The 26,055-nt window shown below is 39.8% G+C and overlaps 1 protein-coding gene and 1 long non-coding RNA gene across 2 annotated transcripts in view; both read right to left on the bottom strand.

Moving 5' to 3' along the window:
• Positions 1–93: 93 nt before the first annotated feature.
• On the bottom strand, positions 94–21,792 carry LOC144682089 (uncharacterized). Its single transcript, XR_013576934.1, has 3 exons — positions 21,718–21,792; positions 11,434–11,539; positions 94–954 (listed from the first exon to the last, which is right to left on the bottom strand). It is a non-coding gene; the product is annotated as an uncharacterized LOC144682089 (long non-coding RNA).
• A 259-nt stretch (positions 21,793–22,051) lies between these two features.
• Positions 22,052–26,055, bottom strand: part of tdrd12 (tudor domain containing 12) — a 144,030-nt gene continuing 140,026 nt past the window's right edge. The window contains exons 29-31 of the mRNA XM_078544783.1: positions 23,557–23,670; positions 23,320–23,473; positions 22,052–22,084 (exon numbers count right to left, since the gene is read on the bottom strand). Coding sequence (XP_078400909.1) covers positions 22,052–22,084; positions 23,320–23,473; positions 23,557–23,670 — 301 coding nt within the window. The remainder of the gene's footprint in view (positions 22,085–23,319; positions 23,474–23,556; positions 23,671–26,055) is intronic.

The following is a 26,055-nucleotide window of genomic DNA, read 5'->3' as shown; positions in this document are numbered from 1 at the left end:
TATATTGGATCCTTAAGGATACTCAGCAGGAAATGTAAGTTGCAGGCAATAACCAAAGTGCAGTCTTCAAAGGGAGCTTTTGAAAGGCGTGAATAATGAGTTCTGAAATACAGAGTATAGTGTCTGACAGCTCTGCTATTGATAGTGGAGCAAAGGGAGTGGATAACAGTAAATCAGAACTGTAGAAGAGTCTGTGCAGGGACATGGGATAGAGAAAATTGCAGAGGCGAAGAACAAGACCTTTAAAGGTTTAAATAAATTTAAAACTGCACCCTTCAAAAACTTACTGAAATATAACTTTCATTGAAGCACTCCTTCTGGTGACTGAAGGACAATAAGGAGATACTCATGTCATAATTCAGTCATTCTGCTGCAAGAGAACTGAAGAGCAGAAGCATGTTCTGGAAAATTCTCAAGTTTATGTAGGGAGGGAGGAAGGGGGAGGCTGGTGTGCAGGATGGAGAGAAAAAGCCATAAGTTAAATGTAGAGTATTTTGCGAAACAAACAGATAAGACATGAATGATGGGAACTATTTGATAATTTCTATAAATGAACATGATTCTAGATGCTCTCAATGTCTTATGAGATGTCTAAGCAATGACTAGGGTTGCCAATTGTGATCAAATATATTCTTGGGGGTTTCATCACACTACTTGTCCCCACAGTCCAGCCATTAGTCAGCCACCACGTCCATACTTGTGATGTACTGCCTTCCTATGCCAACTGGAAAGCAAAAAGACTTATTACCTAAATGGATTATGCTTGACTGTCAGCCAAATATCTTTTGCCCCATCTTTTCAACATTTTTATATCTGGTAAAGAGACATGATCAAAGAAAATGACAAAAAAATTATATTTTTTAATGTTCCAATGAATTTTCTCCAGGGTTGCATACAGCAGTATCCAGGTCATTGATTTTCAATTCCTGGAGACTCCAGGCCAATCTTGGAGGGCTAGCAAACAAAGAATGACACATGATTCAAAGTGATTCACAGCAGACATCCAGAGGTTTTTAAGCATTGAAATCAATAATACAGAACATATCACGCAAGAATACAAGTACAGTGGTCTTTCAAAAACCATACTATCAAAGATGAAATAGATCAGAACTTCCAAAATGATGGACCATTTCAGAGCTAACAGAAAATGATTTAATTTTAGACAGTTTCAATATAAAGTCAGGCAGATCTTAATAAAAAGCTTGATGCGACTATAAAGCAGCAAGAATCACTTTGTACTTAAGCAGACATTCTCTCTGCTGTCAGTGGTTTTAGCACAAGCCTCTTAAGTGACCCATATTTTTTAGATTTTCAAAGCTGTATATGGAGTTTAATCTTATACTTGTAACTGTTATAATTCAGCATTTTGTATACTTATTTCAAGCTTAGATAATTACTGCTAAAATAAAAAGGACAAATATTATGTCAATCTGCACGTACACAAGTTTTATTCAAATGCTTTCAGATTCAGTCAAAAGGTGACCTGCATTTGGTTATTTATGTGCTTCTTCAAAGTAAATGAGAAGGTGGATTGTAGTTATGCTTTACTGCCACCTACTGTTGCATTATCATTTTGGTTGCTGTCAATGAGAAACTATTTGATGTTTGGTCCTCAGGCTTCAGAAATTTTCAAAATGGATTCAAAACACATTAAATACAGACCTGTATTTAGGAAAACTGAGTCTCATTGATCTGTCATCTTTAGGTGGGTACCGTACAAGGTGCTACTTTACTACTAGGTTAAAAAGAAATTATGGGTAAGTCACCAAAATATACTGTTCGCCAACTCAAGAAAATAATCTGGGAGAAGCACAAACTCAAAACTTTGCATGTGCTACTTTATGTAGTACTATAAAATTGTTTATGTTACAGGTGGATGTAAACATCCCATGAAGGTCAGGGGTCTTGGTCACCATTCTTCCCTCAACTAACGTCACCAAAAGCTGATAATCTAGTCATTCATTCTTTTACTATGCATGAGACGTTGCTGTCCTGGCTAGAACGTTTGCCACATTAAAAAATCCAGTGGCTTTAAACACTTGGAATACCCCGAAGATGTGGAACAGCTTTCTTTCTTTATCAGGTTTATATTTAGAGACATGATCTGCTTGCAGCAGTATTACATCCCCCCGAAATCCAGGAAAATGGTCCTTGCCTAGAAATCACCATCCGAGTCTGTGTAAGTGCAACAAGCAGCCTAATAAAATGGAGCCTGAACCCTACTTCCCCCACTGAACATGTCCTACAAACAGCCTATCGCTACGGGCAATTTGATGTCTTAAGACAAAAAAGAAAACTTGCATTTATAAAGCATTTTCATGTCCCAAAGCAATGACAACAGACAAATTAATTTTGAAGTGCTGATAATGGTGTTTTGCAAACAAATGCAGAAGCTAATCTGCCCATTGCAGGGCCCACATGAGGATACTCTGGTATGTTTCAGTGGTGTTGGTTGAGAACCAATATTTATTCAAAACTCTCTTCACTTTGGAAAAAGTACAAGTTATTTATTATTTGCCTAAATACCAGTGGGCAGACAGGGCTTTACTTTAATGTTTAACTTGGAGGACAGCATGCTCAAAAATGCAGCACTACCTCAACAGTATCAGCATAAATTATGCACTCAATGCTGGTTGAAGACCTTGAACTTAGGGAATACTACTATACTGACATTAGGTCAGATTGTTCTTTTACAGGAAAGAATTTGGAAGTTTTGCACTCTCTCCCACAGTTCTCTGATATGATTTGTAGGACAACATAATTTTCATGAAAACAATCCAATATTCTGTTAAAATGTGCTTGATACTGAACAGCAAAATTTTAAAAAATCATTTCACTCCACACGAGGATTACATTATTTTATTTCTGAACTTATAAAGCGGTTGCAATGAAAATGCATCATACAATAAACGCTAACGAATCAGTGATTTCCAAACTGTTCTGAATGGAAAACCCCTGCCCGACTTAACTTCCCAGAAATACCATACTAAGTAAACAATTACTGAAAATTATGCACTGAAATATGATGACCTTGCAGATCTCTTTCGACTCCCTAGGTTCCAGAGACCTCCATTTGAAAACCTAAATCTATAAGAACGCAGAAGCCAAAGAAATGTCTGCGCTTATATTTTTATATAACCTGCACATTTCTTCTTGCGACCTTTTATGAACTTTCAGAGTAGTTGTTTTGATGTATTTGTTGGGATTAGACAATGGACAATACAAGTTGAGATATTGGATACCCCAGGCTTTTTTTTTCCCCTTTTAGTTTCTAAAATGTCTCTTGTTCTCTTCTCTCTTCTTTCATCATTTTAATATCCTTGGTTCAAACTGGTTCTCATTCACTAAACTATTTCCCTTTTTCATTAGGATTTATTTTCCGATGTTACTTTTTAAAAAAAATATTGCATTGCACTATTACTTGATTTTCCAGAATATTCCCTTTAAATTGATCGATTTGAATGCACCAAATCAAATAACCAATACAAAAGCAAATATTCAAAACTAGTTATTGTTGCTTAAGTTCACATATATATGCACATTGTAATTTTCTTGCAACGGTAAAATACAAATATGGTTCATCCACTCTGAATGGACAATCTAAAGTAGTAGACACTATAAGCAGATCTCCGTGCCACTAAAAAAAAATTATCTTTCAACTTTGATGCCGTAATAGTTTGCCTTAGTTTCAATTTGAGAATCATAGAACATATATTTGCATTAAGTAGATCACTTCTGAATGACTGGAGGGGATTCCATCAGCTATAATTTATTGCTGCACCTGAAAACAGTCCCGAACATCTACAAATATTGTGTTCCATTGGTCAAGTTCTTATGATAACCACAACACATGACTGTACTCAGAAAAGCTAATTCAATTTCTCAGCATAACATTAACAATTGTAAGACATTCTGCTGGATACTTAGAATTACATTTTCTTACAGGAGCCATAGTCAGCAAATACAGTAAAGTCCTGGCATTCACAACTTCCTCTTTTGAGAATTCACTCATCTGCACAAAAAAGACTTTGTACACCAGTTCACCCATTGCGGGCCCGAATGTACACTTATCCTCGGTTTAAAAAATTAAAAATAGAAGCCATCTTTAGAAAATACCGGAAGAAAGAAACAACACCTAAATAAAGTTTAAAAAAAGAAAGGCATCCATTATGTATTCCTTGCTATAGAAAGTGTGCACTGCATGAGTGAGAGTCTGCTGTTGCTTGCATGTGGGTGTTCCTTTTTGCTGTGACTTAATTCCTGATCACAGTTCATCTCCACTCTGCAAGTGAGAGAAATTTTACATTTTTTTTTGTTTTATTAAACAATTTCTCTAAGTTTCTCTCTAAATTTATTGAAAAGAATTTTTCTTGTATTTGATCTTTTATACATGTAAAATTTTAGGATGACTGGAACCTATCTAATTGACTCCCATTGTAAAGTATGTTCATTGTTTGCGATTTCCGTGTGCGGGGTTTTGCAGGAACAAATAGCGGGACTTTACTGTATGAGCAAAGGATAAGTCCAAATTGAACTTTAACCAATAGATCTGATAGGGAATTCAGGGACAACTCCTTGATCCAAAGTGTATTAAAAATGTGGGGCTCGCTATAAGTGGCAGTCAAGTTGAATAGCATTGATGCATTTAAGGGGAAGTTAGATAAGCAAGAGGGAGAAAGGGATAGAAGGGTATGCTGATAGGATTAGATGAAAAGCTTGTTAGAAGGCTCATATGGAGCATAAACATCAGCGTGGATTTGTTGGGCTGAATGGCCTGATTCAGTGCTGTAGATTCTATGCAAAATGGCTGCCTAAGACAATTCCAAGAACTTAACAATATACTATTGCAAAACACTTCTGTGCTTCAAAGATTTTTCAAAAATCAGGATGGCTTTCAAAAGGAAATTGGACAATTATCTGAAGAGAAAAAAATTACAGGGCTACAGGAAAAGGCAAGAGAGAGTAGGACTAGCTGGGTTGCTCTTGCAGAGAACTGGTATAGAGCTGATGGGGCCAATGACCTCCTACACTGTAACCATTCTATGACTTTCTTCAGCTTATTTTAAATTCAAAGCCTAGAGAAGCATATAAAGAGAATGCTGGAACCCTGAAAGCACAACATAATAAAACATTACAACTTTACCTCCAGGACTTAGTTATGGGCCCAGCCGAGAGAGAAATCTTATTACACTGTTGGCTGTAGAAATGCTCCATGAATTTAAGGACGGTCTTCACTCAGGTTTCAGATAGATGGATTAGAATGATTTTTTTCTCAGGTTTCAAATAGATGGATTAGTGTGATTTTTTTCATTGCATGCATCAACTATCCTTGTGGCCTCTGAGTAAATGACCAATTACTGGTCAATATGGATTGAGTTAAAGTAGCCTAAAAAACAATTCCAAGTGAGAAAGGCCATTTGGCTTCTCTCATTTCATCCAGAATCACCTTAAAAGTGCTGTGTTACTGCACCCAACTGGTTCTTAAATTATTCCAGGATTGTGCCTTCAATAATTCATGTGGGAGCCCATACTTTTACTAGTTGAAATCTATGTTTCCTGTCCTTCTCTAGCAATCTAAATTAATTTTTCAAATTTAGCTTTCTTAAAACCATTATATGCCTCCATATAATAGTGGCTCATAGGATCACTACCCATAATACTGCATTACAACAAATGGGGCAAGAGGGAAGAAAAACTGGAGGGGAAAAAAGGCACACTACCACAGAGCAGAAATAATAGTGAGCTTTACTTTACAGCTGTGCTGAGAACATGGTCAAATATGAACTGATCAGAGAGCCAGCATAGATATGCACAAGTCATGTGTGTCTAACCTAGCTCAATTTGTGGTAGGTAAGGGAATGTGAGATGTTAATTATATGGGCTTTCAGGAGGCATTTAATAAGGTTCCACATCAGAGACCGTTAACAAACATTAAAGGCAACTTATTAACCTGGGTAGGGAATTAGTTAGGTGATAGAGAGAAGGGCAAACAGGTATTTACCTCAATTGCCAGAATGTGACCAGTCATAACCCCAAGGGATCTGGACTCCCTAAGTTTTTCACCACCTTTATCAATGACTTTAATGAAGGAACAGAGAGCATTATAAATCCAAATTTGTTGCCCACACCAAGTTAAATGGCACAATAATTAGTGTAGATTGAAGCAGGAAGTTGCAAAGCAACATTGATAGATTAAATGAATGTACACACCTTTGGCCCACGGAGTTTAGTGTGGGGAACTCGGGACTAAAAGATGGATCAAGATGTTTTCTGAATGGTGAGAAGCTAGAAACTGAAACAGCAGAGAGAATAGGGGTCCATGTAACTACTTCACATGCCTCTCAAGTACTGTGTTCAGTTCTAGGCACTGCACCTCAGGAAGATATATTGGCCATGAGGATGCAGCATAGAGTCCAGGATTATACAAGGGGTAAAACATTAATTTATTAGAAAATTTTGCACTCCCTTGAGTATAGAAGGTCTAAATGAGATGTTTAAGATAATCAAAAAGAGTTGTTGCGACAGAGAGAGAGAAACTATTTCATCTGTTGGATAAGTCCAGAACCAGGGTGCACAACCTTCAAATTAAAGCTTTGGCCAAGCATGGGTAAAGTCGAAGCATTTCTTTACACAAAGGATAATAGGAATCTGAAGTTTTCTCCCACAAAGTGCTGTAGAGGGTAGGTCAATTGAGAAGTTCAAAAATCAGATTTTTGTTAGGCAAGATTGCTAAGGATTAAAGAACCAAAATGAGTAAATGGAGTTAACATACATATCAGCCATCAGCTAGAACTGTGCATATAAAACAATGTGAAATGAGAAAATGCCATGTAGATGTGACACAGATCGTGCACGATGTAAATATTATTTTTAAATTGAAAAAACCTGACTGCATGGAACTAGTACCCACAGGACAACACCATAATCAAAAAAATGTTTTTTTCAGAATTTATAAATTAACATGCTCAGGTCTCAATTCTCCCAGCGTCCTGACAAATATCTGTTCCTCAACTGAATCAGCCAAAACTAGGTTGACTGGTCATTTGTGGGAACTTGCGATGTGCAAAATCACTGAATGTTTGCTTACATAGCAACAGTGACCGAAAGTAGTTTATTTTATTTGAAGTGTTTGAGGAAATGCTAAGATGCATCCTTCAAAATTCACAGCGAGAAGTTCAACACAGAAAAGGTATTTGGGTGTTTCAAAAGTACAAGTGTTTTTGTTGGTTATAACAGTTTTAATTAAAGAGTCAGTGCTCTTTACATGCAATCTGTAGTTTAAAAAAAAATGTTCTGTCAAGGGTGTCAATTTCATTAAAACTTTTGCTCTTTTTATACTAGCCTTCAAGAAGTTGCTTTTTGAAATCAAAATCACCTCTTTAAACAGAAACTGTTCCGATTCACTGGCACTTGAATTTTAAGTTGCAGAGATAATGAAGTGTGGGCGCTTTGTCTTTTCTTGACCACTTGAGTACGAATGGAATTACCAGCTGCTGCAGTAATCAAATACTCTGCTCGGCAATACACTTTCAGAATTGCTTACAGCAGGAGATACAATTACATTTGAGAACCTCAATACAGAAATTTGAAATGGTTTTCTTATTAAGTCAAGAAATCAGTTCTAGCTTAATGAGAAGGACATTATGAAACCTTCAAGGTCCCAACATTTGCACTCAATGTTATTTTTGGGAATATTTATTCGCTTGTCAGAGCTTTCTTTGAATATTTGCAAAAATAAAGGCAGGAGTTTTCCAGGCCCCCACCCCCCATGGTGGACTCCCCCATGGCGGGACCAGCAAGCCATTGAAATCTCCATTCACATCAGCGGGACTGGAAGATCCTACTGGCGTAAGGGGCTAGAAAATTTCAGCCAAAGTATTCTGATAAACAGAATGACTAAGACAGTACTCATTTCAGTAGCTTATTGAAACCAAGCCTGTTTAAGGATTTGCTAGCAAGTGGAAATATCACCACAAAGCCAGCTATAAACTCCCTCCACCTTCAGCACCAAGTTAAGGTACTTGAGATTTGCTTGTCTGGCAAGATTGAAGTTTTTGTGAATTTAGCTGCATTTAATTGACCAAAGATCCAGGAATTAGATGTGTAAAAAACATATGTAGCATTTTGTATTCCATGGTCCCATGCAGGGGATCTGTAAAAAATTCCAGTATCTACAACAGGTTGGCACTAACTAGCTGTATCAGAGGCCACAAAGGCCATGGCTAGAAGAATGAAAGTTGCATATTCAATTAGTCCACAAAGAATTATTGAAATTCTTTCTAACAAGTGGAAAAAGACATGGAAACCTCAAGACCAATTAAAAGAGGAACTGGACAAGCATTTGAAAATTGTAAAACATAGAAAAATAATAGAGAAATGGGATTGGAATAAATACTCAGTTAAAGGGCTAGCCCGAGTGCAGGTGCAATGGCAGAAAAATTAATCTTCTGCAAATTCTATCGCTAGCGTGGGACATTTCATCTTTCTGCAACATGTGGAGTTGGGGCAGAGAGGGGCTTTCAGAAGCTGAAATAAAAGCTGATAGGTGTAAAATGAAGAAATGAAAAATGAAGAAGTGAAAAATGAAGAAGTGAAGATGTGATAGTAAAAACAGAAATGCTGGAATTACTCAGGTTAAGCAGCATCTGTGGAGCAGGAAAATGAGTTAATAATTTCCAGCATTTGCAATGTTTTGCTTTTGTAAGGTGTGATAATAATGATTGAATGTCCAATGACATTGCTAATGTATAGTCTGCTGTCCGCAATATAATTGGGACAATTAGGCTAATTTAGCCCGTTACTTTAAAGCCATTGTGCAAATACTCCCCATGTGAACTGAATTAAATTAGCAAAAACAGAAAACTAACTGTATACAAACTACGTTAGCCAAGAGGAGTAATTGTTAGCTACCTGTAAATTTTAGGCTTCAGGTTAATATCTGGCTGTTTGCATCTGTAACAAAATATGAAAGATCTGCACTAAGTTTTCATATAAATTTTTAAAAAATAGCTTGGTGCTTTGAAAGACGGCATCCAAGTTTGAACATTCCAATCACTGCTAACACCACTGCAAATAATGTGGGACAGGTTCAACTTATCTTAAGAACTGGACCAGTGGACGTACATTGAAGTTTGTACAAGAACACAAATTGTTTACAGCATTTTTGAATAGAATTGGTGCTCTTTATAAGTAAACTAATAATGCAGAGATCAGTATTTCAGATTGTTGCCTAAAACAGATATTTAGTGTTGCTTGAATGCAGAGGCTTTCATGTTATTTCCAACAATTAACATTTCTTTCAGTGCATTTGTGGGAACTAATACTGCCATGTTACCAACCTTGTGAATTTGGCAAGTTATTTCTTTGATAATAAAAACAGAAAATACTGGAAATACTCAGCAGGTCTGAAAGTATCTGTGGAATGAGAAACATCCTCATTCTTTTCACAAAGCAAGGACATTCAAAGTTTGATTCAAATCTGACAAAGTTTCTCAGAGGTGGAACATTAGTGCTTTGAAACAAATTTATTCCTCTCCTCTTCTACCCCCAGCCATCAGTTCCTCTGGATAGGATGAAAAATTGAGTTAGAAGAAACAGGAAACAAAGTCAATTGTTCAAAAATTATTTAGAAGCAGTTTGAGAGATCTGGAAAAAGATATTCAAAAATTAGAGCAATGTGAAATATAAAATGGATCTCCAAACAATGCAGGATGCTATCTGCACTCTTGAGAATAGATGACATAGCCCAATATATCTCAAGTGTTTTTCCTGGCTGAACTCAGATCTATTAAGTGCATGCTGGAGGAATGAAACATAAGACAATCTCTATACACTGACAATATACTAAGGTGATTTTCTGAAGTGGTATGAAGGGATTTATCTATTCGTATGTATAGGTTGAACAAATAGGAAATACATTTGTCAAAATGCTCGTATTTATTGTGACACTCCATGAATGCAGATCAGTGTTGTTATTTACCTAAAGTATTCAAACCTCATGTTTTTTGAGTGGACCTATCATGCTTTTGGATTTTGACCCTTTTCCTACAGAAGGGATATGTAAACAGTTACTTTTGAATATTAGGTTTGTAAAGTATATTCATACATTTTCTTAAAAAAGCCACTGAAGATGATGGATGGTCAAAATGCTAATGATGTAAGCTTTGATATTGCGACCCATTAACTATAAAAAGCAATTTGTTAGTCTGTCTCAGTAATTGAGCCATTGTATTGAGAATTCTATAACTCTTTAACTATGAACACAATGCGATTTTAAAAAAGATACACAGGTGGTTGATCAGGTCTTTGAACGGAAGCTCGGAGGACAAGCTTTGGCCAGACTCCTAACAATGTTAGGTTAACTCCTAACAATGCCCCTGTGGAGTAATTATTTTTCCATTATGACCCACTAATGTGGGCAAGCATATCAACACAGAATTTATTGTGGTAACAATGGCAAGGCTGTCAGCACTCTGTTATTACTGAGTAAAACTGACTGCAACTTCTGACTTCTGCGCATGTGCAGTTAAACATGAAAATCTGGACTTGCTTTCAGTGTCGCCCTGCTCCTCCACAGGGTGTGCTTTTGCAGTCTACGCAGATAGAATAATTTAGAAATCACTGATATCTCATGAACTTCAATTATTCACACTATTTTCATGAAACATGCCACTATAAATAAAGTTAAGCCTTGTTTTAGCTGACTAAGTTTTAAACTGCATACTAAGTAGTGTATGAATTACTGAAGAACAATCTTGGAGGGCCTTAAAAGGTGGAGTCTCATTCCCTCCGATAAACATGTAGAAATTGTAGATTTTTAATAAATAAAAATGTTTATTCTGATATTTAAGTTTCTCCCTTAACCCACACATATGTCCCAATCTTTAGTTTACATTTTGCACAATGATTTAAATGCGATTTATATTCCCTGCTTTTTCCTTCCTGCTTTGCTGTAGGTGAGAATTTTTCAATTTGATTGATTGAACAGCCTGCCTGCCCTGTTACTGGACGCCACAGATTGCTTGTGGAAGGCAGCAAACTGAATTGAATATCGGAGAGGAAATCTACACTCAAGTCTGCCACATCTTTGTGGGCAGCTTTACAAGTTCAGCAACAAGCACCATTCCATCACAACTTATCATGTAACGGTTGCTCTGATAGTTAAATAGCTATAAAATAAAACAGCTTAACAATTTGTAATTGGTGTTGTTTTATGAAGTATTTTCTTGGTCTGCCTTTGAAAATATGAAAGACATGAATATTCAATTTAGTACACAAGCTGATACTTTTGTCATACTCCGAGGTAATGCTTTTTATGATTATATATTTATAATACATAACACTCCCAAATACAAAAAATCAGCAATGACCAGCATCTGTGTACTTGAGGGGATATTTAATGCTATACCATAAACTTTTAACATGGATATTTACCTGAATCTTCAGTAATCTTCTTCAGAACTATCATTAGCACTGGTAAAACCACCACATTCATCTATGCTGGGTTCCATTATTATTTGCTGCCCCTTCCTTCTAAAATCTAACAAAGAATGAGGAACAATAAACATACTTCTGACATTCATATATCTATTAATATTTTAGAGTAGAAACAATTTTGTTTTTATACCTAAAAACATTGTTAGTGTTTAAATGGTGGGATAAACAGAAACAATGAAAACTGGAGATACTGATTCCAAACCCATTTCTTTCTCCTACAGTATCTCAAATTAGAATAGCTGTGTGCAAAATGTCAGATACTTTGAGATTACTCTAACAGAGGGATAGTCAGTCACAAGTTATGGCACTGAATAAGTAGAAAAGATCACTTTTTGACACAAGGACAAAGATCCCTTCTGATATATACATTTATACTCCTTTCAGGTATTTGTTCTGTGTCCACTTTCAACTAAACAGTCAATGCAAGATGGTGCATATTTAGTGGTGTTCAGGTGAAAGAACCAATTGGTTCCGATACCACCAATACTATGTATGTAATTCCACGAAGAATAGAAGGACTAAGTCCAATCTGGTTTTGAAGAGAATTTACCTATTCAGACTGTTCATCTGTTACTTTGATTGTTGAAGAATACAAGACTACCAATCCCAATAGGCAGTTTACACCAACTGATACTAACTGGTCTATAACTGTACCAATACACCTTGGGCCCAGCCTACTAAGGATGGAGACAGCAGTCAAGGAAGGATCTGTAACCAGTGTAAGAAGTTGGCAACACAGTATGCAAACATGCTCTGCCCTTTAGTCTCAAGGCAAATGTCTGACTTGTGTTCAATCTACGTGCCATGACACAGTGCCAGGTACTTTGAGTCTACAAGTTGAGAAGGTAGAGTTGCAAGCAGTCTTGCATCGAGATTCAACAAGAAGGCAACAACTACAAAGAACCAACCCCGTGATCCACTGCAGACTTGCCACTGGAGTTTTGGGCATCGATCAGTTAATATTAGTTGGTGTAAACTGTCCAATGGAATTGGTATTCTTCTGTTCTTCAACAAAGTAGCAGATAAGCAGTAAAGGTCTGAATAGGCAAATTTGCTGCAAAACCAGATTGGATGTTGTCGTTCTGTTCTTTGTGGAATTGCATGCATAGTACTGGTGGTATCAGAACCAATTGATTCTTTGTTCTGAACACCACTAAATATGCACCATCTTGCACTGACTCCTCAGATGGGAGAGGACACAGATCAAATGCCTGAAAATGAGTATAAATGGATCGTATGAATGATTGAAACACCAAAAGTTGATATTCTCCTATTATGAGAAAAAAGACAGCTAAGATTTTCAAGAATCAAGATTTAGCATGGTTCTGAGAACAATCTTGGAGAAGTCAATCGTTATGGAGGGCATTAATTTAAGGTGTTGCACGTGAAGGAAGTCTAGTCCTACTGATATTTATTTTGTGAACTCTTTGGATGTTGAGCCCAGTGTTGCAGACAGGAGAGAGATGGTATGATGGTTTCCCTTTTTCCACCTCTCGACTGACTGAAGACAGATGGGTTCTTAAAAAGAACAAAAAGTGTTTTAACTCAGAGTGCTGTGACTGTTAAGAATAGACAAATAACAGGTTTTCTCAGGTTTTTAAGAAAGGACAGGGATAAACGTTTATTACTCAGCACATTAAATATATTTGCAACCATGCCTATTCACACTCTCCCATAGTGACACACACACACACACTAGAAAAGATGGTGATTCCAAAAGAGGTAGCATGCACTCAGATCTTAGAAGTCCAAACTTCACTGTCAAACTTGCTTCTCTCAAGATGAAGGGCTGAATTTTCCCAGAATTTCATTAAGTGCGGTAGTGGGTGGGTAAAATGGAGTCCTACCCACCGATGAAAATGGTGGGTTTTCACGCCATATCTTCCCAAGCCCACCTCATTACATATTCACTCCCGTGAAACACGCCGTTTCCATGGCGGGCGGGCTCTCGTCCGCCTGCTTGCCATCACCGCGCTGTTGCATCACGCCGGCTGCCATCTTTAAAAGGCACCTCCAGCAAAGTGCTCATCGCCACCAGCTCACCATTGCTGCCTGGGAGACGTGGCCAGCAAAGGAAAAAAGACTGCATCTCCCCGCTTCTACGACGTGTCCCTCAAGCGACTGCTGGATGCTGTGGAGGCCCGCCGGACGTGCTCTACCTCAGCTCTGGCCTCAGGATGGGTAGAAACGTCACCAACCCTGCTTGGGCGGCGGTGGTCAGCATGAACGTCCTGCAGAGGACGACAGCCACCCAGTGCCACAAAAGGATGAATGATCGCCCCCGTTCCGCCAAGGTAAGTCACTCTTTTCATCACTCCCAACTCTCACTCCCAAACCCATCACACACCCACAGGGCCCTCACTCACTGCCAATGCAAGGGACATCACCATTCACTCTTTCACATACACCGTCATTGTCTTCATCCCATCCATGGGACCACTCACCACCCACACCGGCCAGGCATACTTATCATCTGGCCTGGCAGGTGTCTTGATACACTTTCCCCATCTCTATCCATGCAGGACAAACTGGCTCACATCAGGAGGGAAAGGTCGCAGACAGGTGGAGGGATGCCGGAATTCAAAGTTCTCAGAGATGAGTGTGTTGCATGGCTGCCCTGTCAACCTGCGACATCGGGGAAAACTGGTCCAAACCAGGATGCTGAGAGTGCAAGGGGCTGTGAGTGCCTCCAGCAGTCACTGCTACACGGCCAGCTCTGGTGAGGAGATTGTACAATGTGTGCAGTCCAATTGTTCTGTGGTCCAATAAAATGGTGGCAGATTCAGAGTCTGTGCTGGGGGTATAGAGCGCTTGGTGGCCCTTTAGTGCCTCCACGTTGCTTGCATGGGTGGGCAGGCTAGGAGCCTGACCCCAATCATATCACTGTGGCTGCACCTGATCTGTCTTAGTTGCTGAGGCATGGCAAGTTTATACAGATATCCCTAATGCATGGCTACTTCCATCGCTTACCCTACCCTGCCCCCCACCTGTGTGCGGGATGCAGTGCCAGGGTAGCACTTGACCACCCCCACCCCTCAGCAGTCGCCTCAGAGGCTGGCCAGCACTTGCCCCCAGGCACCCCCTCCACCCCTCAGCAGTCGCCTGCGGGGCCAGGCATCAGTTTCCCCTGCCACCCCTCCGGCACCACTGAGGCCTTTAAACAACAGACAAGCCATGGAGAACGCTGCTGCTCACTTGTCTCAGCTCCCCCAAAGTGAAGGCTGCCAAGTGCACGCCGCCTGCATGCTGTTGTGAAACATGTCGGTGTGCTTTCCTGCCGACGTGGACAAACGATACGGCGGGGTTCCAAAAGCCTGGCAGGATGGTCTTTTAATGATATGCTAATGTATTACAATTAGCTCACCGCCGACCAATGGTGGGAAACACGACTTGCCATCGGCTGGCTAAGTGGAAGATCGCGACCTGCCTTCCCTCCACCAGCGGGCTTGAAAAATTCCGCCTGAAGTCTTGAAACATTGCAGTTCTGAGATTCATTTTTGGTCCTTTGAAGAGATGGTCTGGAAGTTGAGGAAGATAAATTCACACTTGTTTACTGCTTGCAGTAGCAGGTTTCTCTGGCTTCACTCCAGTCGATAGGCAGTTGAAACCCTGTAATGTAAACCTGATTTGGCTCTTCAGACATATAGGTAAAAGCTAGCCTGAATTCTCTGCCTTATGATGGGTCCTATGCAGGGTTCTACTCCTTTGCTGGTCTGGAACCTTTTATCTGTCTTCTTGTTCCCAAAGATGTGTCTTATTAAATGTCCCTCATCGGAAACCTAGTTTCTGTCATGTGACCACTGTATCTATTTTTCATTGCCTTCTCAAATGGTCTCTGATGACCTGGCCATTGACACACAAGAGAGTCTGAATTTCACCCATTGACATATCGTTGTGATAGATTAGGATATTGCTCACATCCAATCTTTGGATTTGCAGTCCACACACAAAAATCTGTAAGTCCACTGCGCACCAGTTTCTGTAATTATTTGGATATGGGCATCATTAAGTAACACAAGAGTTTGCTACACATTAATGACTTCTCAAATGAGATGTCCCGAAAATTTGTTTGCTCATTGTCTTGTTCTGACATGCCGGCTATCTCCAGGGCCTTGTGTAGTTCCATATATACTAATAGGGAAAAAAAAGGCCACCTGATCTCTCAACTCCATTTTGTTTGTAAAAATAAAACGTCCATTCTCCAGAAATCCATTAGTCTATACTGTGTGAGTGTAACACCAGGATAAAGGTCAGTGTTTTGTGATGGCAATTTAATTGATGCATGTTGATGATATGATGATCAACTCTGAACTCTTTTCTGATAAATTTGTTTAAGACAAAAGGCAAAGCAGGTCAAGAATAATTCTTTATGGGAATTATACAACACTAAGCAATGTGTCAACTGTGGCTCAGTGGGCAGCACTTGTGTCCCTGAGTCAGAAGTTGAGAGTTCAAGTCCCACTCCAGGACTTGAGCACAAAAATCTTGGCTGACACAACTGTGCTATACTGAGGGTGTACTACATTGTTAGGGTGGCATCTTTTGGATGATACATTAAACTGAGGCACATCTCAAATGGACCTAAAGATCCCACGGCACTATTTTTATCAGTACAACAGTGACTACACAAAGTACTACTTTGGCTGTAAAGCACTTTGGAGACATCCAGTGGCAGTGAAAGGTGCCCATATAAAATGCAAATATTTCATTTTTTCTTTCAATTTGTTTTCTGTGAACTACAGGAATCTTCTCAAAGTTGAAATAGTAAGTGTAGTGTAATGGATTAATAGTTATAATAATGTGACATAGGCCATGATGCAACAGTGACATCAGCAGTCATGTGCTAGACTCTTAGGAGAGAAGATGGAACACTTTGTACTTGGGGAAGACACACCTATTCTGTAATCTAATAATAGTGTTAATAAACCATTTTGAAGCAAGTATCAGAGTAAGACTACAGTCTCTCTAGATAAGATAGGCTATGCATACCAGAAGCCAGCAACCACACCATCAGCATATGAAACATATTAGCAGCGGTGGTGACACCGATCTAGCCAAGCATTGGTGCCATCGAATGGACCATGGAAAGAAAATGCAGGAAAACCTGGTAGCAGTAAGAATCTACGAACTTCCTAAAGGAGACAGCAAACCGGAAAGTGATAACGGTGTCCGTACCTGGCGAACAGTTACTGGCCCTAACCCGCCCGTTTGAAATTCTCGAGGGCCTGTGGAGGCCAAAAGTGGGAGTTGTGGATGAAACACTTCCTCTGATATAGAGAATCAGGCCTTCAGGCCAAAGAGCAAAAGCACCAGGTTAGCTTGTTTCTCTACGCTGAAGAGCTGGTAGCCGATGACGTCCTCTTGAGACAGGGGGTAGAAGAGTCCTCCGCAGACTTCAGCACTACTCTCAAAGCCATCGACAAGTGTTTTAGCCCAAAGCAAAATCTCGTGATAGAGCGAGTGCACTTTAACCAAAGATCCCAAAGACTAGGGGAAGTCAGCTGAATTACTTATCAACCTACATTGCCTAGCTAGCTCTTGCAGATACAGGATGTTGAAAGGTGAACTCACCCATCACTGCATCGACAGTGAGGTCCATGATTGAAAAGCTCTCCAATTTTTTTCCCTACAGGCCAAGGGCGACCTCACTCTGGATCAGGCAGTTCAATTTGCGAGGCAGGCCAAACTCAGAGATAAACCGGGGTATAATCCTTTGCGGCACTGAGGCTCTAGATGATGCTATTAAATGAGTAGGCCCACGGACAGCGGTCCCACCCACTCAAGAGCCCACCAAAATGGGCGAAAGGCCTGGAAACCCCAAAGCAGCCATTTTGAGATGCTTACATTGTGGTGCAAAGAGACAACCCAGATGCCAGGGTTGTCTAGCAGGGGGCACAGAGTGCTTCCAAAATGGGAAGACTGGACATTTCATGTGCTCCTGTAAGTCCAACAACTTTAATCAAGGGGGAAAATAAAAAAAAGTTTATTAAATGCACTCCATCCAAGAAATTGGAAACAATAACAGATAAAATTACCGAGTTTCCAGGGGAAGTAAATGATCTCAATCAAGACTGTTGGTAAGTTAGAATTTAATATCTGATGTTAAAGGTTTCAACACTAACTTTAAAATTGACACTGGAGCTGGCGTTGTAATCTGGACTGGATTCAGCCAATAACCCTTCGTTAATCAGATATTAAATTGCAAGGTCCTGATTGCACAAATCTTCCAATAAAAGGCAGGCTAATTGCTCCTCTTCATATCAAGGTGGGGGGGGTGGACAGATCCTTGATTCTTTCTATGTTGTTCACAATCAATGCACATCCTTATTGAGTGGAGATGTTAGCATACTACTGGGAATTCTGTAAAAACTGGATGATGATCTGCATGTAGAGAATGTGATGGCTTTCATGGAAGAATTTCCAAGTTTTATGTAGAACCAGTGGATTCTTAGCTTACAGAAGCTGATGAGGTTTATTCATTGAGCAGTGATTTTCTTTCCATCACAGCGACACCATCTACTAGGCCTCAGGCGGATATTGCAGTTATGGATCTCTCAGTTCTATACGAAGCTAGGCCAGAGAGGGTGGATACAGAAGGCACTGCAGCAGACAGTAGCCATCCGCAAGATCATCTTTTGGACCTGGCTTGGCTCTTTCCTGAAGGTAATAAAGAAGAGGCCATTGTAGTGTTGAGTGATCTGTTGGAAGACAAGGTCCTAGGGGTTGGTACCTTATTCGAATCTATAGCTGAACCAAATGAAGTTGCTGTTGTTTTTCTTGGAGTCAGCTGTGTTTACTGTGGCAGAGCAGCATTGAGATCTTTATTCTAATGAACCTACGAATGCGATGCCTTCTATATCGCTGGTTAGCCATGAAGTATTGTTCAGGGATAACAATGTGCTTGATTCCATGCTTAAGTACATTGAGGGTCACAATGCCAGAGAGTTGGTAGTGCCTGTTTCCACGGGTGAAAGTAAATTGACACCCATACTTCAACCCGAACTGAAAATCTTCTTGCCACTAGAGCTGTCCTGCAGAGCACAAACCAAGGCAGAAATCTTCAGGGCTTTTACAGCTTCAGGATTTTGTACAGGAAATTCACCTGAGATTCATCCCATTTGAGAAAATGGCATTGTCTTATCATCATCACCTCACAAATTCTTCCCATTGTTCACGGTGGAGCAGCCTCACACAAAGGAAAACGTAGCAATGTTACCACTGCCTGCAGAAAGTGAATTTACTTCCTGAAATGTCAGCGGGAAATCATCTCTTCTTAGTTTTCTGAAATGCCTATAGGAATTATGTCGTTTTTCTCCTCGTTGTTCAGATTCATTAGAATTTCAGATATTCAATATCTTTTTATCTTCAATGCAGCAGCGAATGATATGGCTGAGAGTCTTCATTGAAGTTTAAGGTCCTTTGTCGTCTCGAGTCTTTCTCTACTGTAATTCGAGGGAAAAGATTCCCGAAAGAGTCCTAACTTCTCTTCTAGTTCAGGAAAGTTCAAGTGTTGATATCCTTCAGTTTACACTCCAATTACCTGCAAGTCCTGCAAAGCTGCTGTCCCATTTTGCCATTGATGATATTCCCCAAGGAAAAGAGGAATGCCTATATGTCTTCCCAAAGAGCCAAGAACACTGTGGAAGATTGAATTCCTCAAAACACTGGCTTGGGGTGGGGGGCTGGGGGAAGGGGTGCAGTGGGGAAAGAGTAGGTAGCAGGAGTTGGGTAGAATCTGTAGCAGTGAAGTGGAGCTACAGAAATGTAGTTTAAATATAGACTCAGCTAGTTTTTAAGTCGATAGAATTCTTGGGGGGTGGTGTAGTGTAATGGGTTAATAGAATAGTTATGGTAATTAGTGATGTAGGCCATGATGTAACAGTGACATCAGCAGTCACATACTAGACTTTTGGGAATGAAGATGGAACACACTGTGCTCAGGGAGACTTACCTACTCTGTAACTTATCTTTCTTAGTGTTAATGAACCAGTCTGAAACAAGTACCAGAGTAAGACGACAGTCTCTCTAGATAACATAAGCTACGCACAGGGGCCAGCAACCACGCCACCAGCATATGAAACAGGAAGAACTACCCTACGTCCCAAAAAAAAAAGTATTTTCTGAGTGATGAAATAGTCATTGCTTTGAACAGAAGACAAACTGAATCACTGAGGTTTAAAACGCAGGAGACCATTTAGCCCATTATGTCTGTACTACTGCAAATGAAAACAAGTTCCATTACCCTGTACCTTTGAATGCTTCAAATCTTTAAAAAAAAGCAATGATAATTGCCTCCACCACTTCCTGTGGTAAAGCATTCCATGTTAATCATCCCCTGTTGATGTACAAAGGGACCTGGGTGTTCTTGTACACTAATCAATCACTGAAAGCAAGCATGCAGGCACAGCAAGCGGTTAAGGCGGCAAATGGTATGTTGGCCTTCACTGCGAGGGGGCTTGAGTACAGGTGCAAGGACGTCTTACTGCAGCTGTACAGGGCCTTGGTGAGGCCACACGTGGTGTAGTGTGTGCAGTTTTGGTCTCCTTACCCAAGAAAGGATATACTTGCCTTAGAGGGGGTGCAGCGAAGGTTCACCAGACTGATTCCTGGGATGGCAGGGTTGTTATATGAGAAGAGATTGGGTTGGCTAAGCCTGTATTTTCTGGAGTTTAGAAGAATGAGGGGGGATCTCATTGAAACGTATAAAATTCTGACAGAGATGGAGGGACTGGATGCAAGAATGATGTTTCCTCTGTCTGGGGGTGTCTAGAACAAGGGGTCACAGTCTCAGGACATGGGGTAGGCCATTTAGGACTGAGATAAGGAGAAACCTCTTCACTCAGAGGGTAGTGAACATATGGAATTCTCTACCACAGGAGGCTGTGGAGGCCAAGTCACTGAATATATTTGAGGAGGAAATAGATAGATTTCTAGACTCTAAAGGCGTCAAGGGGTACAGGGAGAGAGCAGGAATAGGGCTTTGAGATAGAGGATCAGCCACGATCATATCGAATGGCAGAGCAGGCTCGAAGGGCTGAATGACCTACTCTTGCTTCTATTTTATATGTTTCTATCTTTCTATAACTCCTCTCCTCACTCCGTGAGGATTTTAAATTGATGACCCTCATATTAAATTCCCAACCAGAGGAAATAATCCTTCCCTATTGACTATCAAAACACTTCAGAAATTTAAACTTCTCTATTAAATCTCCTCTCATCTTCCTCTGTTCCTGTGGAAATAGTCCCAGCATCTCGAGTGTTTCCTCATTATCATTCTCTGATGAAAGGTCAACACCTGAAACATAAACTCTTCCTCTCCCTGCAGATGCTGCCTGACCTGCTGAGGACGTCCAGCATGTTCTGTTTTTAATTAGTTTCTCAACTCTGGCATCATCCTGGTGATTCTATGCTGTATACTCTGAGTTTAATAGCCTTTCTATAATGGGCTCCCAAAACAATTAAGTAATTTTTGTAGAAATGCATTTTTTTTATACTCTATGTTCCTACTTATAAAACTCAAAATCCAATTTTCCTATTTTCCTGGCTTTATTTTGCTTGATTTGAGTCCTTAGGTCTTCCTGTTCATACATTTTGGAGTGTATGCCAAATTCCTGCCTTGTCTTCCAAAATTTATCTTACGAATGTGTGCAGTAAATTGCACCTTTTACTTGTTTACTCATTTTTATAACCCACATGTTCCTGATTCCCCACCCCCACCCCGCCCAAGAAGTCCTTTTCACAGTTTGTCAATACCCTGTCTCTAATGCAGTCAGCAAATTTTAAGGTTTTTCCTCCCAAAAGAGTAAAACTGAATTTTACATTAACATTTGGGATATACTACTTCAAACTGTTCTGTAATCCAAGCAACATGTATTTTCTCCCAAGTCTTTCCCACATGTGCTTCTACAGGGGTAATGAACTCAAACAGGGATTTGAAAGATTACTCAATTTATTTTGTGTAACAGTAACAGGCCTGTAACAGTTCTCCAAATTATCTGTCTCAGGACACTGTTGGGGGTGTGAGAAAGATATAGAAGAAAGAAACACATCCAATATAACGGCAATGTGTGCAAAAGAGGAATATTTTGGTTAGTATAGTTAAAGGTGAAGTTATTCTTTTTATTGGAGTAAAAGTAGGGTTTTTTTTGCACTCGGTTCTTCAATTTCATAGTGTCTGAATAAATATACTCCTTTGAATTTATTTTATAGAAACAATCTTACCATTGAAAATTGGAAGAGATACATCATCCGTTGCTTCATTGAAATAGGTGAAATCAAAAGTGACATTCGGATTCTGAAAGAAAATGCATTTGAAACCCATATAGTAAGGGATGTTAATGATGCTCAGTAAACATAATCCTCTCAGTTTCCTAGAAACCAGAGTGCTCTGAATCTTGCTGCAAATATCATCTTAAAAGCTCAAATGCAGGGCGGGGATGGAGTGGGGGTGTAGAGTCAGGCCATAAATAAAGCCGTTTCGACATGCAGCATGAAGTGCACTTATTTCTGAAGTGTTATAATGGAGCCAGCATAGCATAATCTGGAATAAGGCTTCTTAATATGTAACAAAAGCAATATACCGTGAATGCTGGAATACAGAAAAAAACAGAACATGCTAGAAAACAATCAGGTCAGGCAGAATTTGGAGAGAGAAATATTTCTCTGAAACATTAACACTATCTAGCTCTCCACAGCGGCTACCCGATCTGCTGCGTGTTTTCATTTCTTAATTATGTAGCTAGCTGAAAGCAAAAGGATGATAAATAGTTATGTTCTAAGTGACGTGATTCAAAGGCTCCAAACCAGCTGTCTGAACATTCCCCCTGCAGTCTTAAATTTAACGTGTAAATGTGTACACAAAAACACAAACAGAACAATTACTTTAGTGACTCTCGTTTCATTACATAGTATAGTTAAGAACATGGATGAAGAAGATTAGCTGTACTTTTTGCAGCACACACAAACTCCTGTCCATCTCCGTCTGTTTTTCTTCTCCACCCTCTACTGCCCCGTGTGAGAGAGAGAGAGAGCGAGCGAGCGCGCAAGAGGTCGAGAGCGGTGGAAATAATGAAAGGGCGGAAGGACAAAGCTTGCCTCATGATAACTGATGCAATTTCATGTTTTGATTAATTTATTTGCCAAAGTGCAACAGCTACATATAAACTCTAGATGTAAATATATTTAACTGGATAAATAATTGCTGTTAATTGGTTCTTGCTGTGATAGTCCTTTGGCACCTTAAGCATGGATTTTACACAGTCAATGGCAACCTAAAAATAAACTTGCTGAATTTGATGCCTGCAGAGAAAATCTAGTTAAAAAACAGGCCTTTCTAGCTGACAACTTGAATAAGCCTGGCTAGTTTACTTTAGACTGCGACGAACTTTGCAAAAGATGACTTGCTGGCATGAACATGGTGCAAACCAAATTCAAAGCAGCTAAGTCCCACAAAAATGATATCTTTCACATAAAATCATATTGAACAACAAAGGGACTTCTCATAGAATACAACCTGCTCACAGATGCTCAGTTTGGGTTCTGCCGAGGCCACTCTGATCCTGACAGCATTATAACCTTGGTCCAAATATGGACAAGATTTGAATTCTACACAGAAGAATTTTTATAGAAAATCCAACCAAATTCAAATGCAGCACTAAATTGGCAACATTTGTTTGTAAAAAAACTGTATTTTGGAATAATTGAAAAGGGTTTCTACATGCACTGTTTAGCAACAACCTACCTTGCTTCAAAGAAACTAAATTTTAAATCGCAGCCAGCTATTACCTTTGTTTCAAGTTCTGCAACTTATTTTACTACAATTACCTTGAATTTCAGCAAACTGCTCCATTCACCTTTCTCTTCTTTGAACAGTGTTATGACAGGCTCTTCATTTTTAGTGACACATGAGCACTTTTCCTCTAAAATACTACCTTGAAGTTCCAAATCCGCCAAGTATAACTTGATGCCAACAAAGGCACTGCAATTAAATATGAAGCATCAGATAAAAATCTGAGACAATAATTTTCTTTGTAAGTAATCCACACTCTAGCTGGCCTTTACCTGAATACTACTCTGCAATGACCAAATTTGCATGAATGCTCTGTAAAATTTCGCAACTTGACATTTAGTACAAGACGGTCTTCCTTCTGATGCCATTTTACTTCTGGGTGAAAGCTACAGGGATATATGAACAATGACAATTTAAAGTATAAGGTCAAATTTAAAACTCAAAATTTTGCTTCAATTATGTAACCATGTTGCACAACTAAGTTGCTGATTTTGAATACTTAATTATCAATGTGGATAACCTTTTATGATCCATTGTTGATTGGCCTTTTCTATCTTCAGGAGCATCCACAATACCTGCGTTTAGAAAATGATATAAAACATAAATCTTAAAATATATATTAGTTCTGATAGAATCTTTAGAAACTGAATAAATAATTTTTCAATTTTCTGCCAATTCATTTTTGTGTATAAAATCAAACGCATGCACTCTATTGACACTAGCCAAGCAAATCCTCATGGATTGCATGTGTGATTCAGCACCGATATTTCCAAACAAAATGAAACAGTTCTGGTTGCGTGACATGCCTGGATTTAATGGCATATTAAAAAAATGTTTTCTCCTCTAGACAGGCATGACTTATGTATATAACAGCAAACGTACTGCAGGGTTAAGCATGTCATGCTCAAAGTACTTCATGGCAGTTTCCTTTTCTTTCCCTACATAACTGATTCAACAGATGAAGTTGAAAGACATTTTATTAAACTAGATTCTAATTTTTTTAAAAAAATTCATTCATGGGACATTCATTCATGTCAACATTTGTTGCCCATCCATAAATACTTGAGATGGTGGTAAGCTGCCTTCCTGAACTGCTGCAGGCTGTGTGCTGTAGATACACCTAGTGTTGTCAAGGAGGAAGTTCCAGGATATTTGAACCAACAATGGTGAAGAAGCACGATATAATTCTGTCAGGATGGTGTGCGACTTGGAGGGAAACTTGTGGATGGTGATATTCCCATGCGTCTGCCGCTCCTGTTCTTTTAGGTGGTAAAGGTTGCAGGTTTGGGAGGTGCTATAGAAGGAGCTTTGGTGACTTGCTGCTGTGCTTTGTTATACACTGCTGCATGTGCATCAATGGTGGGGGAAGTGGATGTTTAAGATGGTGGCTGGGGTGCCAATCAATTGGGCTGCTTTGTCCTGGATGTTGTTGAGCTTCTTGGAGCTGTCGAAGCTGCACTCATCCAGGCAAGAGGACCTGCTGACTTGTGTCTTGATGTTGGAAAGGCTTGGGCTGTGGTCGGGGGCAAGTTACTTGCTGCACAATTCATAGCCTCTGAGTAGCTCTTGTAGCCACTGTATTTATGTGGCCCTTCCAGTTCAGTTTTTGGTCAACAGTTAACACCGGGATGCTGTCAGTGGGGAGTCGGCAATGGTAATGCTAGTGAATGTCAAGGAGATGTGGTCAGATTCTTGATGTCAAGGGCAGTCACTCTCACTTCACCTCTGGAATTCAGCAACTTTATCTATATTTGGACCAAAGCTATAATGACGCCTGGAGCCAAATGAAGGTAGTGAGAGAAACCAACAAAACGAAAAAACATACTTGGGCCCCATTCTAACCAATCTACCTGTCGCATCTGCATCTGTCCATGACAGTATTGGTAGGAGTGACCACTGCCTCATTGAGACAAAGTCCCATCTTCACACAGGGAATATTCTCCATCCTGTTGTGTGGCTTAACTTCCATGTTAAATGGGATAGATTCAGACCAGATCTAACAGCTCAAAACTGGGCACCCATGAAGTACCATGAGCTACCAGCAGTAGCAGAATTGTATTCAACTGTCCCAGAATATCCCTCACTCTATCATTTCCATCAAGCCAGAGGACGAGTCTTGGTACAATGAGGAGTGTAGGAGAGCATGCCAGGAGCAGCAGCAGGCATTCCTAAAAATGAGCTACAACTTAAAATGCTAGATAACAGAAGTGTTATGAAAGCTCTGCAGTCCTACTATTTCCAGTCATCAATGGTGGTGGACAAATAAGCAACTAACTGAAGGAGGATGCTTCACAAACATCCCCATCCTCAATGACGAGGGACGCAAGCACATCACAACACAAAAGACAAAGCTGAAGCTTTTACAACCATCTTCAGCCAGAAGTGCTGAGTGGCTGATCCATCTTGCCCTTCTCCTGAGGACCCCAGATCACACGTGCCAGTCTTCAGTCAATTTGATTCACTCCGTGTGATATCAAGAAATGGCTGAAGGAACTAGATACCACAAAGGCTATGGGCCCTGACACATCCCGGCTGTAGTACTGAAGGTTTGTGCAGCAGAATTAGCCAGGTCTCTAACCCAGCTGTTCCAGTACAGCTCCAATACTGGCATCTACTCGAAAATATGGAAAGTTGCCCAGATGTGTCTGTCTCACAAAAAGCAGGGCAAATCCAATCCAGCCAAATGCCAGTCCATAAAGCTACCCTCAATCATCAGCTAAGTGATGCAAGGTGTTGTGAGCAGTGCTAATAAGTGGTATGTACTCAGCAAC

This window comes from Cetorhinus maximus, chromosome 6, assembly GCF_964194155.1.
Source record: "Cetorhinus maximus chromosome 6, sCetMax3.hap1.1, whole genome shotgun sequence".
Classification (NCBI taxonomy): Eukaryota; Metazoa; Chordata; class Chondrichthyes; order Lamniformes; family Cetorhinidae; genus Cetorhinus; species Cetorhinus maximus.
The sequence above is the reverse complement of the archived record's forward strand: the minus strand, read 5'-3'. Positions and strand labels throughout refer to the sequence as shown.